We start from the raw sequence: 17,282 nt of genomic DNA, 5'->3' as shown, positions 1-17,282 counted from the left end.
TCTTACACTGGTTTCCAACAGTGGCCTGACTAGTAGAAATATCTCCCAATATCTAGTTAGGAACTCCCTGAGCCAGAGGTAGTTCCTACGTGTGTGATAATCTGTAATGGATTTTCCCTCCATGGATTTGCCCATTGACTCTTGAAAGTACTTCAACTATGTGGAAAAACCTCCTGCTTCAGACTATTCTGGCACCTGCACTTGTTACTGCAACTGATAAAAACAAGTAAACACTGAATGAAAACACAAACCCTGGTGTAGCCATCTGGACCAGCCAGGAAAGCCACCATCCATGAAGCCAGTACCATGCAGCCAGCTCTGTAAGCAGCAGATGTGGCTGCCATCAGTCCCGATCAAATCTGGTGTGCTCTAGGGGAAGTCAGCGGCTGAAGAAAAATCCTGCCCTTTTGTGTGGGTTACACTATATGCAAGGTACGGAACAGCTTTGAACTGAAATAGTAAGAACTCACAGTATGACATATGAATATCCAAACAGATTTATTGCTGTCCAATTGCCAAAAGATGGCCTCAAGAGTATATTTGAATCTCCATCCTCACTGAAGGAAAACACCGACACTGCAATGCAGCATCAAGTTTTTGGGGACTCAAACTGTAACTAGAGGGGCTGAAAAAGGATCAGGCCGAGTGCCTTATTCCGTGCAGGGCCTGTCCTGCTCTGTGTGTGGCACAAGGCGAGCCCGTCAGGCCGCCCTGCCGAGCCGGAGGCGCGGTGCAGCCGCGGCCCCTCAGGGCGGCCCGGGGCGGCCGTTCCGGAACGCCGCTGGCTCCGCGCGCCCGCGCGTCACGTGATGCGGCCGGCTGCGGCCCGCCCCCCGCGGAACGGAGCGAAGGGTAAGCGGCGGGAGCGGCCGGAGCCGGGCGGAGCCACGGGAGCCGGGCGGGCTCGGAGAGTCGGGGCGGGGAAGGGGCAGGGGAACCCGCTGGTGGAGGAGGAGCGGGGACGGGCGCGAGCAGAGGGGGCTGCAGGTGCGGCGGCGGGGACAGGCAGGCGCCGCGCGGCGGGCCCGGCCGCGAGCTCGCGGTAGCACTCGGCGCCGCCTCTGGCCCGCCCCTGCCCCCGCCCCCGGCCGGCGCGTCCCGGGGCGGGGCCCCGCGGGGCCGGCGGAAGCGCCGCTCGAGTGAGGCGCGGCACCTGCCTCCCTGCCGCCGGTCCGCTGTGCGCTTCCTCCCTTCTTCGCCCTCCGGTTGCCGAGAGCTCTGTTTCCCGCGGGAAGGGACTCCCGTAAAAGAACCGGCAGAGTCAATAGCGACAAGCACCGCCGGTCTGTGCATCCTCCGCCTGTCAGAGGCGGTGCGGCAGGCGGTCGTGCCGTGCTGACGGTGGAAGGCGGGGTGCTTGGCCGGGGGAGTGGGTTTGGAAGCGACTCCGGGGTTCTGCTCCCGTTCATTGGCATCGTGTCTGTAGCTGGGACTTGTGCTGTGTACTTGGTCCTGGACTGAATGCAATTCTTACTTAAAGTATTTTTCTGCTTTATTAAACTTCCTTCACATCTTGTATTTGTCCTATGAGGACTACTGTTAATGGCTATATTCTGATATCCTGATGGAGTGGCTTTCGTGCTGCCCTACATCCTGGACATCTAATAGAGAATTTGTTTTGATTTTTTAGTGCTTTTTTTATTATTATTATTTTTTTTTTTCTATAATGATATAACTTGTCATAAAGTGGCTGCTTTTCCATATCTGGTGCTTATCACACAATCTGTTCTTAGTTAAATGCTTGTCCCCATAAAGGCTGCAACACATGAGGCTGAAGAGATTCAGCCAGTTCCCAGACATCTTTCTCTGGTGTTCCTACTTTTTTTAAGGCAAATTTTCTTGGAAGCTAACAAAAATCTTAGATAGAAAAAGCACAGCTGAACAGCAAGTAGACTCTAACTTTGTAAAATCTTTTAATTATCCAGTATTCCATTACAGAAGTTTTACTTTTTTTTTTTTTTTTTTATATTACCATTCTTGTTCTGTGGAACTGGAATTCATTGAGCACACCAAGATACCAGAAAAGGCAAAGTTGCTTTATGTCTCTAAATAACTCTTTTGTACTAGCACATTTTTACTTGCTTCTTCTCCCCTAAAAAAATATGCCACACATACTTGTTCATTGTTCAGCTAGGAAGAAAATTGAAATTGTGAACAAAATGTACTAGGAAAACAGAACCTCTTGAGGATTTTCAGGTTAAATGAAATAATTTCTCTAGAAAACTTCAGAATTAGACTTGATTTTTCCAATATGCAGCTTTGTAACTGAATACATATGCTTTTTGTAAAAAGAAAGCTAATGTTTTTAACTACTGTATTTGGAAGATTTTCCAGGAGTCTTCCATTTAATTTACTTTTTAAATTACAGTTTTGGGGTTTTTTTATTTAACTGAATGTTGTTACCAAAATAAATTTTCTTTTGAAACTGGTGGTAAATAACTATACACATGGTATAGTAGTGGGTGATACCCAGATCCCTGAAAGTAATATTTTAAGTATGCTAGAAATAATTTTGAGAATCAAATGGTTTCACAGTCATAGTTGTAATTTTGTGGTGCAATCTTTTTAAGCTGACTGGAGTGCCACAGATATTAGCTGTTTCTGGAAATCTGTATACTTATGCTTGTTAAGTTGTTTTGCTTGTTCTTGAGACGTGAGAAACTTACATGGCAGTTGAAGTTATCACAAATCCTAGACTCTAAATCAATATGGTGGGGAGTGACGGAGTACACTGGGTCTGCTCTTAACAAGTCCCACAGTGACCTCTAGAGTTCAACGATAAAACATGACTTGGTAAAGGAAATTATTTTTTTGAAGGCATAATTTTCTGTATTAGTTTATACATTTAGTTTATTACTGTCCCCCAGACAGTAGACAGTAAATAGTTGGTTCATCAGGTTTTACTGCTGGGTTTCATGGGAATGTTCTGTCCGGGAGTCAGTCCCAATTTTCATGCCTTGAACAGGGATGCACAAAGCTGCTTTTACATTAGTTGTGGAAGAACTAGGAATTTTTGTGAAGTATGCTGAAAATGGAAAATACCTTTCAAACAGTAAAAGCATTTTCTATTCTTGGCATAATTTCTTCATACTATAATAAATATTTTCAGTCATTATTTTGCCCTCATATACTCAGTGCATATGGGCATGTTTTAAAGATTCATAGCTGAGAATCTTGTTTCTTCTATTAATTTGTTTTTTTCGTTTGACTTTCCATTAGGCTAGAAGAAACTTCCCTGTTCCTTCCCTGTTCCCTGTAAGAAATTTAGTTCTTCTTAATCCAAAAGAAACACCTTTTAGAAGAGTTTGTTTCTGATGACATTAATGTTTAAAGCTGAGTGCTGTTTTTCTTAGGCTGATCATTGAATGTTTTCTGAGTACTTAAAGTTATATATTTTGGTGAAGACTGAATATTCCCTTTTTTTTTTCTTATTGTTTTTGCCCAAGTTTGGTTCTGGATAACCACAACTAACATGACAATTCCATGGTGCTTGAAAGAATCCAGAGAGTCGACTAGATGATTGTACAAATTTATTGAAATTCAAAGGTTATGCTATTGTTTACTGTAAATATAATTTACAAATTCAGTAAGTTTCAAAGAAACTCCTCATTTATGCAGTCTACTTGAGAGCAAAACATAGCAGCAAAGGACACTTAAAATTAATTTAAACAATTAACTTTGATTGCAGACATTGAATCCTTAGGCTGAAAGCAAAGCAGAACTTTCAGTTGTAAGAAGCTGAACATGTGTTATGTTGCTCTCTTAAATGAGTTCCAAAAATTGATGTATTTAGTACTTTCATTTATCTATATTTTATATCTATATCTATAGTTTATATGAAGTTTATATATAGTATATGTTAATGATCTTTAGTTTCTTTGAAGGAACGTGAATAAACCCAAATATTGTAACTTTTATGTAAGAAGAACTTGTTCTCTGCCAGTTGCCTGTGTGATACTACTTGGAAGATATTTCATTACATCTAAAGCTTTAAGTGCTGGGAAAAAATCTGACTTATGACAGTTACTGTTTTTTTTAACTGTAATTCCTTTTCTTGATGATTGTGTGTGAAGTGAATAACTTGTTAGAATTGAGGGATGGCTATTTACTTGCCATCCTGAGCTAGTTTTTAATTTGATTGCTGAGAGTAACTTTGGTCTACAGCTGTATTTTCTCCAATTTTGCTTATATTTGACGAGTGAAATGTTTTGTTTGGAAATACAAGATTGTCCTTTAGGGTAAAATTTGTGTACTTGAAACACAAAATTAATTTGAAATAATAAGCAATATGAATTTCTCTCCAGTTACAACCAGCATGTCAACTAAGCCTTTGTACATGACATAGATCCCAGTGATGTGATGTAGTAATATTATATTGAAAGAAGAATCAGTTCCACATTAAACTGATTTTTTCCCCGCAGTAATAATTCTGTGGCTGATTATGTTGATGATTGTTGTAGTTTAAGCTTTTCAATTTGGTTTGTGAGCTGAAAGTTCTTTATGGTTGATCTGGTTTTGTCTGCTTCTGGGAAATTCTCTGTATGTTACTGCACTGAGAAGATTAGAAAAATGGATTTTTATTGTTGTTTTTCTTTATTGTGTATACTGGAAAAATTCAGTGTATTTTGTAGGGCTGGGAGCTATTACATGGAAATTCTAATTGCTTGAATTCAAGCAGAAGCATAAGGAAATGATACAGAATAGAGCTGAAACTAACAAAACCTGCTGCTTTGTATTTGGAACAAGCAAAACATCTGGGTGTCAGAACAAAATGACTAATTTTGAGGAAAGAAAAAAGAGCAGGGCATACGTGTACAGTTGCTGAAACTGCAGGTTAGGTTATGATTTGCTGCTTCAGGAACACAGCAGTTGTTTCCATGACCTGAGATATTTCCAAACTCACAATAGAGGGGTGTTCTTTAATGTCTGTATATTAGAGGATAGAGGGAGAATAATATGATGGAGGAATAGGATGAGTAAAACCTGTGCAGAGTATAAATACATTAATTGAATAGACATGTTACCACAATGGTGGAATAATACCAGGACAGAGTTGGCTTTATTGAAGGATAAATGAGAGCTCCTTCTGGAACTAAGTAGGATTTTTAAATGAAAGCTTAAATGCACTGATCTCATTATTTTAACTGAAAACTTATGGACTAGTCTATTTTGATTCTTCTGTGGCATTCATCACCATCATGTGATAAATATATGTGAATTAAATATAAATATATGTGAATTAAATCAGCCTGCTAAAAACTCTGCATACTTGTACCCTTACAGTAATCACTGTAATATAAAAGTTATGGAAATGTATGTCTGAAATGGGAAATGAGAGTTGGGCTGCATGGAAATATTTAGCTCTGGCCTTGTACCATGAAAGATTGTAGAAAAAGAATATGTTAAAAAGATCACACAAATTCTTATACTGAGCAGTATCCTGTTAGTCATGGTTGCTAAGCCAGGGAAAACCTCATCTTCAAGTTAGACCAGTCTTAAAACAAAAGCTTTTGTCCTCAGTTTTATGTTTCATTGGACACAATAAAATTTGGGTTATTCATGTGTTGTGGTATTTTTTGTTATTAAAGTATTTTCAAACCATATATCCTGAATTCTAGTGTGATGCCATTGATTTATAGAAAAATGCATATTTTGATTGACAGAGAAGTTGGTTGTTTCAATGGCTTCTTGAGCTATATATCATATAGCTACTAATTCCTGAACAAGATCAAATAGATCATTTCACACTAATGTAGCAGTCTTCGTGGGGTAGTTGTTTTGCATACAGATTGTGATTCCCTCCTTCCTGTTCCCTCACATGTCTTCTTGCAGAAGCACATCAGGACCCATTCTATTTCCTTTACAGATGACTGCTAATGCCTTGTTTTTACAGCTATTTTTCCTATCATACTTCTGTGGGTAATTTTTAAGTACCTAGGTTTGCAAATATATTGTAACCTGGGGCCTTCTGAATTACTTGATGTTTTTCTGCAGGCTGTTTGATAAACAGTGTCTTCTAATGTGCAGGCAAGTGTAAGAAAAAATAAACATTTTATACATAGAGAGCTATCTAAATAGCATCTCTGCTCCATATGTTGTAGTACCCACGAGAGGCTCATTATAATCCCTGGACCTTTTGTGCACCAAATACTTCAGTCCGGATAATGCTGTGCTCCATCTGCCTTAATCTCTGAGCTGCACAATGTGAAATTCTTAATGCTTTGACCTGCTGTATGCTAGCATTTTTGATCTTGGATTTTTCTTGTCCATGTTTTAATTTCAAACAAGTTTTCAAGGTTGTTGGTTTGAAGTTTATAATTTCTACTGAATTCTTCCGTGTGTTTTTTTTTCCCTAAACCAGTGTAACTTACAGGTGCTGAAAAGTGTATGCATCTGAAACTCTAAAACATTTTATTCTTTTTTTTTTTTTTTTAATTTGGTTTTGTTTCTTCCCCCCTGTTTTTTAAACGTTGTGATTTGTTGATCTTGAATTCAAGGTGTCAAACTGGTCAGAGACCCAGAAACATGTGCTAGGGAAATTATTTTTTTCAGCAGACAATACTTTGCTTGCCTCACTAACATGCATTTAAGCCTGACATCATAAACCAGATGAGGCACTCACTGTATCTCAGAATTTCACTCCAGAAACATGATGATATGAAAATCTACAGATGTTATAGGAATTTCTAAGAGTAGAATATTATCTTCAGGAGTGATGGGTATCTTATGTTTTCTTTACAAAAAAACTCCAACCAGAATTTTTTCTTTTAATTTTAAGGGTCATTTTTGTGTCTACCCTTTACCACCCTAAATTCTCTCTTGTGACTGCAATAAATGCTGATCATTACTCTTTTCCCTTCTTTTCTCCTATGACAATCAAAGTAGAAGAAAAGATAACACTGCACATTTCAATCCAGCATGATTTATCAGTTGATGGATATCCATTCACATGTCCAGTTACTGGTAGAAGGTAATGCTCCAAACTTTTTGCTGCCTCTGTCCAGCTCTTCCTCTGTGGCAGTGCAAGACAACTTGAAGGCCCTCCTATGGAAGGAGTGAGGGGTAACTTCCCATTTACTGGCAGCTGGGTGGTGAAATATCTTGTCAACAGTTGCACGGCAACTCTGTGTGTTACTTGTCTGTGCTTTTTTAGAGGCGGAAGCTTATGAAACAGACCCGGCAAAAATGTGTGTGCTGTTAAGTCAGATACTAACATGTAGTAACTTACTTATGTGTTGAAAATATTTCACTATATAAAAGGACTTTAGGTTAAAGATGGATTGTTCTTAAATAATTCTCAAATTGTTTGAATTGCATGTGTGAATGTTTGCTGTCTTTAGGGAAGAAAGACTTCTGCTGACTGGCTCAGTCTGTGTTATGGGGAAGCTGTCCTTTGCTGTGGGAGGTGGGGAGCCAGGAAAAGTTCAGAATGTAGCACATCAGTATAAATGAAGGATTCATCATTTTGGTGTACAGGGAAGATGAAACCAGTGGTTTGATTAGTTACTGAGAGGTGGAGGAGAAGAGAAAATTCAGGGCAAGTAGAGAAGTCCTCCAGCAAATGAGCTGTTGCTGGTTTTGGTAGCTTTGCAAGTTGATTGCTTGTAGGGGTGCTGCTGGTGCTTTTCCCCTTGTGTTTTTTTATATTGTGCCATGTAATGCTACATGTGTTCAAACCCACAAAAGTAGTGCTTTAATTCCCAGTGTTGACCACAGCTGCTTAATACGTCTGGTGTTGCCTTGTCCAAGTGATGTACTGAGAATGAAACATTTTGTCTTAGCAGTTTTAACCTGACTGCTAGATTCTCTGTCACTATTAATTAGCTTGTAGTTCTAGGAAGCATATGGTTGGTCTCCTGTGGATTGTCTGACCAATTACTTCTCTTCAGATTCTAGATTTTTCTGTAGATACTAGCATGGGGCTTCTGCAAGAAGTTTATAACAAGATCTGTCCATGGATTTAGTAGAAAGAATGTGATGAATATTCATGTTTCATTATTAATGAAAAAGAGGTTTGACTCGGAGAAATTTTAAGAGAAGTAACGTTGTTTGATTTGTGAATTTTTAATACCTATTCCTAAATCAGCCATATTGTGATGCATGTGTCAGACGATGTTTTCCTGATCAAGTTACCCTAGGGAACATGGTGAATATATTTGTGTATAAGGTCTCAGAATGGTGTTTGGTGGCTGACATTGCTGTTAGTGGAGGAGGTCTGACATGCCAGACCTCATGGCAGAGAAGTACAGTTCCAGCCACAAAACTCAAGATGCAAAGTTCAAAGTAAATAGATTGAGAGAAGGGTATTAAGATGTAGGCAATGTTGTATTCTGAAGATAGACAGAACCCTGATTTTTAGAGATTTTATTTTTATGTGGCATATTTTCCAAAGGTAAAACTCTGCTGATAGAGGCAATAGTCTCTTTTGGTGGATTGATTCTAATAACAAGTTCTTAAATGATAATCTGAGAGTAAATCCTTGTAGCTTTTGTCTTGAGGTGAGGTTTTTGATCTATTTCATAACTATTTCAAATTATTTGTGAAAGCGGTTGATGCAAATTTAAAATGTTTTCATGAAATGTTCAGGAAGAAAGTGACTGAATTATAAGCAGTATGAAAATTTAAACTTATGAGCAAGTTACAGATGATGAAATATTTCCACCTAAAAAAAATAATTAAAACCTTTTGAAGGTGAATGTCAGAAGTAGTAGTCTTAGAAGACAGATCGTGTCATTGCACAGCTATTAATACCTATAAAGAATTCTAGTGAAGAATATGCAGATGGCTTACTTTCTAGAACTGAGTTTTCTAAGTTTTATGGTTTTTGGAATTCAGGTCTTTCTGTGACAGAAATACTACCTTCAGTACTATTTCATCAGAGTGATATAGTTTATATTCTGCATACAAATAGTTCATCACTTCCATGTTTCTGAAAATGTCACAATGAAAAAATAATTATATTGTGAGATTTTAAATACTTTGTAAGAGGATTGAATGAAACTGCATATATTTATGCTTTTAATTCTTTTCATTGAAAAATAACTCTATATTCTTGGATATAAACACAAGCTGATCTACCAAGGATTCATTAGGTGGAAGCAGCAGTTTAAAAGGGAGCAGTCTGAAAGTCACCTTCAGCAGATGAAGGGCAGCATTTCTTATAATGAAACTGCAGTTACGTAAATTAGACTTGAGTCTATGCAGCAGTACCTGGATATTCAGCTTGCTTTTCAGAGGTACAGCTAGTACAGTCAAATAGCTGGTGTTTCAGTGCACTTTGTAGGTATTTTCCAAGCATGTTCGGTGGTTCAGGGCTAAATAAATAGGTGGGAGATAGTATAATACATAGAGTTGGAGTGGAATCATTCCATATATCATTACATAGATGCCTTAGCCTGCCAGCATACTTTTAACTTTGTGATGGAGTGGTGAATAAGGAGCCATTGTGTTATGGTGTGTCCCTATGATATATGTGACAATTTGAATAGATTTTATTTTTGCAGTTACCACCAGTGTGGAAATAATGCATTTGTGCATTTTCATTTGTGAAAATATTTAATAAAGAAAAAGTGATGTGTTGCAAATAGCTTTCCTTTGCTTAACCCAATCCAACTTTGGGGGTGAAAAATTAATAAATACCAGTGTATGGAGAGAAAACTATTAGCAATACCTCTTTTTTCCAAAATGCATTATTACATTTTGTCTGGTTTGCATCACTTTGTTTCTTGCTTACCTGCCACATTGAGTAATTTTTATCAAGTACTTCTGCCAGCACAGAATCATAAGAGATGTTCAAATTAGATACAGGGTAAATGGGAAGTATCAAGGTCTGTTCTGTAGAATGGATGTTGAAAATCTGATGAAGATTTCTGGTTTGTTAGTTTAGGGTTTTTTCCCATTCTCATGTGCACACTCTCTTTTTTTTCACTCTGGAAATTGTGAGACTCTAGCAGATAATAGATTTATTTTTAATTATTCCATGTTTAATTGCTACATGTTGATGTTCCTTCAGTTTTTTTTTATAACAACTTTTCTCTTCCCTTCATGTTTTTCAGATTATGGCACAGGCTCAGGGTTTGGGGAAGAAATACATTAAAGCCTTTTTTAAAGGTTTTTTTGTTGCTGTTCCTGTAACGGTGACTTTCCTGGATAGAGTTGCCTGTGTCGCAAGGGTGGAAGGAGCATCAATGCAGGTATTGCTGGAAATATCTTTTGTCTGTCAGGAAATTGAAAGGTGGCTCTTCACTGATAATAACGAGGTGAAAAACATATTTTTCCTCAAATGTTGTTAAATGATGGTCTAGTATGGAATAGTTTAATTTCTACTTTGTTAAATATTTTGTCATGTGAAAGAAAAGATTTTGAAAACAAAACTTCCCAAAATTCTGGGTTAGTGAAAGGAAAATTTATGGAGAAATAATGATAGATTGTTTTGATATCTTCCTAAACATTTAGAAATATTTGGAGCAATATCTTTTGTCTCTTGGGATTGAATTGATGACTCACAAAGAGTCTTTATTAATTTTTAGTGGCTACATTATAGTAACTGTGTGGCAAAACTGTTTCTTGTTCTACTTGTTCTTACTAATGAACATATATGGCACCATTGCAAGGAAGAATACTGAAAGTGGCATGAACCTACTATTATTGCTTATGTTTATGAGGAAGTAGGTATCAGTTCACTGTTTTTACTTTGGCTATATTGAATGTTTATGCAGCATAAGCAAGTAAATATAAATAGAATGTGTAACATTTAGATGATAAATAAATTCTCATGGACATTTTGTTTTCACTGTTTATTTGATCTTGAAAAAGCTGTATTTTAATGTAGATAGAAAATTTCCATATTGTTACTTTGCATTTGAAATCATATGCACTGCACATGGATATGCATCACCACTGATAACTATGATGTATTTTGTTTGAATGTTGCAGCGTTCCAATTAGCAGAGAATAAGGATTTGATTCTTGGAAGTCAAGCTCTCTTTTCTGACTGTCTTGATAAACTCAGAACCTTGAAGAGAGGTTTCACAGAAATCAAGATCAGCTGCTGGAGTTTGAATTATGCAGAATTTACACATAGGCTAAAAAACTTAGGCTTGATCCTGCACTTGGCTGATTTATGTTTAATGTTCTAAAAAGCATGTGTTGGGGAGGCGGGGATGGCAAGGTGGCATTGTGCTGTTTGTGGCAGTCTGTAATCTGATGTTTAAACTCTGTCAAGAAACCTCAGCAGGCAGCTCTCACATCAAGAACAGGGATGAAAGTAAAATCATCTTACTTCAGTAATTCTACAATCCAAGGCCAAAAGCTAGGTGTAACGTAAGTTATTTTTGCCCTTTTCACAGATGTTATTCTGAAAATCATTGATGACCAGTGAAAGAGAGGAGAATCTCAGGGCTTGCAGTTGCAGAGCCAGAAATTTACACTAAAAAGGAGAGGAAAACTTTGAAAAAAACAGTTTTGTTATCTTTTTACTATCTTCAGACAGGAGAAATCCAAATATATAGCACAGCATCTAGAGAAGTACAAAATCAGCCAGATGAATACAACTTCCCTCTTTTCCATGTTCCCATTTTTTGCCTCTTTTGCAGGTCTAGAGCCACATGGAGCATTCAAGATGCATATTCATGTTGGATTTTATGGTTTTGGCATTCTGTCTTTGTTTGTTTCTGTTTTTTGGGGTTTCTTTTGTTACTAGTGAATGTGACCTGAGCATTTAAATTTTGGGGTGTTGTTTTTTGTAGCATACCACATTGCCATTCATTGTTTGATATTTTCTGCCTCTGATGTAGTGTTCTGTTTGACATCTATTATTGCTTAATAGTTTTGCTTCAGTAGCTGGAAAGAAATTTCTTAGATTTCCCTCTCCACAAGTCCATTGTGCCCCTCTGGTTAATACCTTGGTTTTATATTTTCTTTGAAGTCAGTCTCAAGTGTTTGAGAGTGCTCTGGTATTGTTTTGGAGTGTTGCTTCTCCACTCACTTGAAGAGCACGTAGTTGACTGTGGCTTATCCATGGAATATTTGAAAAACACTACAGTTATTTGCTTAGATTTATTCAACCTGACAAAGGAAAAGCAATATATATGCGCTGGATTATTAAAATTGAAGCTTTTCCCTTGCTGTATCTGTTAACTAAACATTCCCTCTGTTGATTGAAAAATGGATAGCTTGAAAGCTGACATTTATAATTTTAGTGACACCTCAGTGTCTGTAAAACTCTCTGGTTTTATTCTGAAACAGAACTGAAACAGAGGTTTGTTTTAAACTCCTATGCATATGGCCATTTTTCAAATTGAAAAAAAAATCCTAATGCTTTTAATAAGATACTAATTTCCTTGCCAAGATTTATTAGGCATCTAAGTGAGTCTGACAGGGACACAATTATAGGAATATAACCCTTCTTTAGGAGTAGCTTGAAGGAGTAATTGGTCATGTTGCAATTCTGTCTGTTAACTGTGTTCCTTGGAGAATGATCTATGTCAAATATATCTGAAAGCCATAGGTGTGAGGAAGACTGAAGTTCTGTCAGTTTGTAGTCAGACTGAGTCCTTCAATCACATACATCCAGTGATACATTATTGTCTCAATTTGATATCATGGTAAATTTCCCAAGAATTTGTTTGTAATAGACCTCTGAAATGTCTAGCTGGCTTTGTGTACTTATAATTCTGGTTCCTGCTGAGCCTGAAATTAAAAGTTTTGACAAGAAGCAAGAAATAAATTTGTCTGTGTCATGCTTGCTCTCCTACTCTTGTTCTCTCTCCTGTGTGCTCTCTCCCCCTACACTTTCTCCTTCTGTTCTGGACCAGCCTTACTGCTCCTTCATAGTTACTGACGATGGGAACACTTTTTGACACTTTGGCAAGTATATGAATAAAGCTTCTAATGAAAATACAAATTTTCTGACCCATTCAATTAAGACAGACTTCATGCATTCTATTGTCTCAAGCTGATTTTGTATTTTTCAGTGCTTTCGGACACCTGTTGTAATTTCAGTTGTGCTGACTTCAGTTTATATGTGTATTAAGTCTAACCTATAGGGAGTAACAGTGAACTATTGCAGTGTGTACTTTTAATAGTTTCATTACCTTCTCTTTTATTTCCAAATTCACTGGGTTTTTTAATCATCACATAAGGTAGTCTTGTTGCTTAGGATTTTAGATTGATGCACTCATCTAGCATTGTACTAATAGCGGGTTTCTAATGAGTTGTAATCTGTTCACAACATTAAATGTAAGTGACTCAAATAAGTGGTAATAAGATTTCTTAATTGCCTGTTGTGGATTTTTTTTGTGTGTGACTTCTTGTAATGCAGGCTGTATACTTTTAAATGTTTGTTGTCATATGGACATCTTGACATTGATTTATATTATTTTTTAATTGAGTTTAAATGCTTGTCTGGTATTATGAACTCTTCATACATAAAGATGTGGAAAAGGAACCCCTCATGCATATATAAATTTGTAAATTCATTAAATCAAATGGACTGTTTTCAAGTGGGATAGAAGATGACAGCATGACATGCAGCTTTATATGCAAGTTCTATTGCAAATAGTTCAATACCAAGGATTATAGGAAGTGGCCTGAGCAGCGAACTCTGATGAAGCACTCGTGTTTCTGCAGCAAACATTATTGAATGTTCTATTCCATTATGCATATTAGCAGTTGTGATTATTCTGTGGCAGTTTCTCCTAACTTTATTATTAGGATTACTGTACCTAAGCCTGTAAGCTCATGTGAATATTCTTTGTGTTCCCCAAGCTACAAGCAAATAAGTTGTGACCTTCACTAGCAGCATAACAACTATCAAGTTAATCATTATTTATAGCAAAAGGGCATGTTTTTACCCTCCTACTTACAGAACCTCATGTCCTATGAGGCTTCATCATATGGCTGGGGATCTCAATTTGCATGCTTTTAGCATTAGATTAGTTAGTAATTGGAAAGAGTAATGTTTTGTAGCTTCTGCACCACAGCTTAAATTAAGACCTGCGTGCCTCATTTATAGCAGGCTTTTATGCCAAAAACTTGAGCAAAGAAGTTATAGTGCTTCAGACTAGAAGGAAAAAGCCTCTGTGTCATTCTGTTTCTTATGGAAAGCCCCTGTGATGCTATTTGTTGACTCCCTTTGCACAAGCTGTATTTTGATTTTCCTAGACCTGAAACCTTACTACTAGTTAAAATATCATGAGGAATAAGTTGTATTGTTTCTGTACTTGTTTGTTGTGCAGTCTCAATTTGTGTTACTTACAATAGACAAAGGCTTGCTGAAGGATTTAGCCTTTGATTTTTTTTAATAGACAATAGAGATTATTGATGTAAATGAATAGTTGTCTCCTGGTTTTCCTTCATTTTCTTCTAACAAAATAGTATTATTGTCTGCACATTTGTCAGATTTTTTTTGTGAGAGAGAAGAAAATAAGCCTACATCATTGTATTTTTCTCAAACACAATTCTAACATATAAAATTAGTTGGATATCTACTCTGTATGTCAAAATAAGGTCAGGTATTGCTAAAAATGTATTTAGAGTGCTTTAAGTTAAAAAAGCTTATGCAATACCTAAATGTATTTAAATTCTAAGGTTTTTCCTTTGTTTAAATGCAGCAAAAAATAGGAGTCAGTAGGGATAATGCAACTTGGGCAATACTGTAACTACCTGATGTATTTCTCTGTAAGATATAGTTAATGTAAGTTTATTAGATATAAGAAGTGTGTGAACACTCATGTAGATACTTTTGGAGTATCTGTGAGATACATTATATTTTGGAACAGTGGTTTTAAGATTTCTATTTGTTTCATCCTTCTCTTTTGGCCTTTTAAGGCAGATACATTTTAGTACTAAGGAGTTTACCTTGTGAGAATATGTCATATGTATGATCCCTGCTTCGTAAGATTGGCCTCTGCCTTATACTTAGTAGTGTGGTAAGCTTTTGCCCCTATGTACCTGCATTTGGCAAAGTGAGTATGACTGAATTGTTTGTGAATTTGTATGTAAGTCACTTTTACATAAATATTTGATCCTTTGGTGGAAAATTCTGTAAAGGTGATAAATAATTCTGTAAATCCTGATTAAAAACTAATAATAAAATAACTGCTAATAAGCTCCTGGTTTTTATTTATCTGGTTCTTGCAGTGCATTGAGTCTAGTAAATAAAACAACGAGTATTAATATATTTTTAGCTTAGACCATATCTCTGTGGATGTTAAAGTGATCTGTTTTGATCCCCTGATTTACCTAACTAGAACTTTGTCTGTAGCCCAAAATGTAACTAGCCTTGTTTGCTCTTTAACTAAACATATGATATCATATCCCTCCCCCTCTCCCTACCATGTTTATTCTTTTGACTTATCATATTGCTTACTGTTCATGTGAATTATACCTACTGAGGACCCTACCACATGATTTCCTCTTGCATCTTGAAAAACTAACTTTTCACAAATTCCACTTGAAGTATATCTTTGTCAACCAATCAATCTGTTTAGCAATGATGAAGAAACTGTAGTAAAGAGAAATAAGCACTTCTAAATTGCTTTTGAAGTTAAAAATAAATCCTAAATAACCATTTTATTTGAGAGCAAAGTTTACTGAATAAAAATAGAATGAAATTTAACACTGTAATTACTAGGGTTGAGAAGAGTTAATTTCACTCCCTTGTTGGTTTGCTCATTGAAGGTACCATCAGTTTGGACAGGGGAGTATCAGCAGTGAAAGTCCAGTGGTTTATGCGATGGTTACAGTTATAGTGTAACTGCCTCTTCTACAACAACAACAGCAACAAAAACAAATTTTTTAGCTAATATTACAGTTATCATACAAAGGAGGGGTAGCCTAATTTCAGCACTATGTGCTTTATTGCATGTATCACTGAACTCTAGAATCAACATTAGCGGTTGTTTTTTAGCCAGTTTGGGAGATACTGTAATTGTATTTGAAGACTCTGAAAAAGCTTTCTGAAAAATAAACTATTAGAAAACTTCGGTCTGAAATGCTCTTAAATAATTTATGTCTAGTAAAAGGAGTTTCTGTTTTAAATTAAGCCGTGCAAACATAAATAAAGGCAGTACTGTGATGGGTTTCTTCCTTCCTCTGCCCTTTCTCAAGAGTTAATTCAGAGCCAGCATTGGTCAGGTACTCTGGTTTTGTATCATATCACACAAAATAATTTGGGGGGATTTTATGTACCTCCTAATTATGCATTAATTACTTGGTTATTTTGATTCATGCCTTTTTGTATCCTCTTATGGAAGGCCCATATTTATTGCCAGTGTCAGTATGTGCTGTAGGTAGAGGGCTTGTTTTTCCCCTTTGCAAAGGATGCTGAGATTAGTAGTGCTACAAGTACATATTTCATTTTTAGTGCATTATGCTTTTCTAAATAGTAAGATGCCTGCAAAAAGCTTCTTTGCTTGCTTGTTTGTTTTTTTTTTTTCCTGGGCATTAGTGTACTTGGTTCAGCTTTGGTTTTAATATTAAATGATAAGCAGTAAGAGCAATCCCTTCTTTTCATCAGGTTTGCCATAAGTATGTATCCTGTATAATCTGTTTTGCATGCAGTAGTGCATTGAAAGATGCACTACTAGAGTTTGTCATAAATCAATGATATTTAACATGCCATTTAATAAAGAGATGTATTTCCTGTTATACAACAGATTTTTGGCCTTTTACAGTAAATGGGTATGTTTTTACCAATTTTAATGGATTTCACCTGTTGATGGAAAGAATTAGGTGGAAGATTGATAAAGGAAATGTAGATCTAAATGAAGATCTGTTTTTCTTCCCTTCTCTCAGCCTTCTTTGAATCCTGGGGGAAGACAAGCATCTGATGTAGTACTCTTAAACCACTGGAGCATTAGAAATTACGATGTACAGCGCGGGGACATTGTGTCACTGGTGTAAGTAATTTTGCATACATTTCAGTACATGCTTATGTAGATGTCGAACCATCAGTGTTTCATCTACAATAATATAGACATATACATGAGCAAAGAACATAACATTTTTAATAATGCATTATTGTTCTTACTATTGTCTGTTTTCGAAACTCAATGATCAAAGAATGTATTGCCAAGTTTTTGCCTGAAAGGAGTGCAGTGCAAGATATCATGTGATACAGCGTGCATGTGTACCAAAACTGCCAAGAACAAAGAGTTGTAAGATAGAAAATAGACAAAATATTATGTGGCTTAAAGGAGTATAGTTTTAAGTTGCTTGGCTATGTACTTATAAGAAATAGTTTTCTTATCAACTAATACTGTATGTTTTTCTTCCTGGTG

General features: G+C 36.7%; 1 protein-coding gene across 1 annotated transcript in view; it reads left to right on the top strand.

Annotated features, from left to right (window-relative positions):
• The first annotated feature begins 811 nt into the window (after window positions 1-811).
• Window positions 812-17,282, top strand: part of LOC131573608 (mitochondrial inner membrane protease subunit 2-like) — a 405,788-nt gene continuing 389,317 nt past the window's right edge. The window contains exons 1-3 of the mRNA XM_058827711.1: window positions 812-852; window positions 10,056-10,193; window positions 16,798-16,901. Of these exons, the coding sequence (XP_058683694.1) occupies window positions 10,059-10,193; window positions 16,798-16,901 (239 nt within the window). The 5' untranslated portion in view covers window positions 812-852; window positions 10,056-10,058. The remainder of the gene's footprint in view (window positions 853-10,055; window positions 10,194-16,797; window positions 16,902-17,282) is intronic.

Source organism: Poecile atricapillus, chromosome Z (assembly GCF_030490865.1).
Source record: "Poecile atricapillus isolate bPoeAtr1 chromosome Z, bPoeAtr1.hap1, whole genome shotgun sequence".
NCBI lineage: Eukaryota > Metazoa > Chordata > Aves > Passeriformes > Paridae > Poecile > Poecile atricapillus.
Note: the sequence above shows the minus strand (reverse complement) of the source record. Positions and strands in the feature narration are given on the sequence as shown.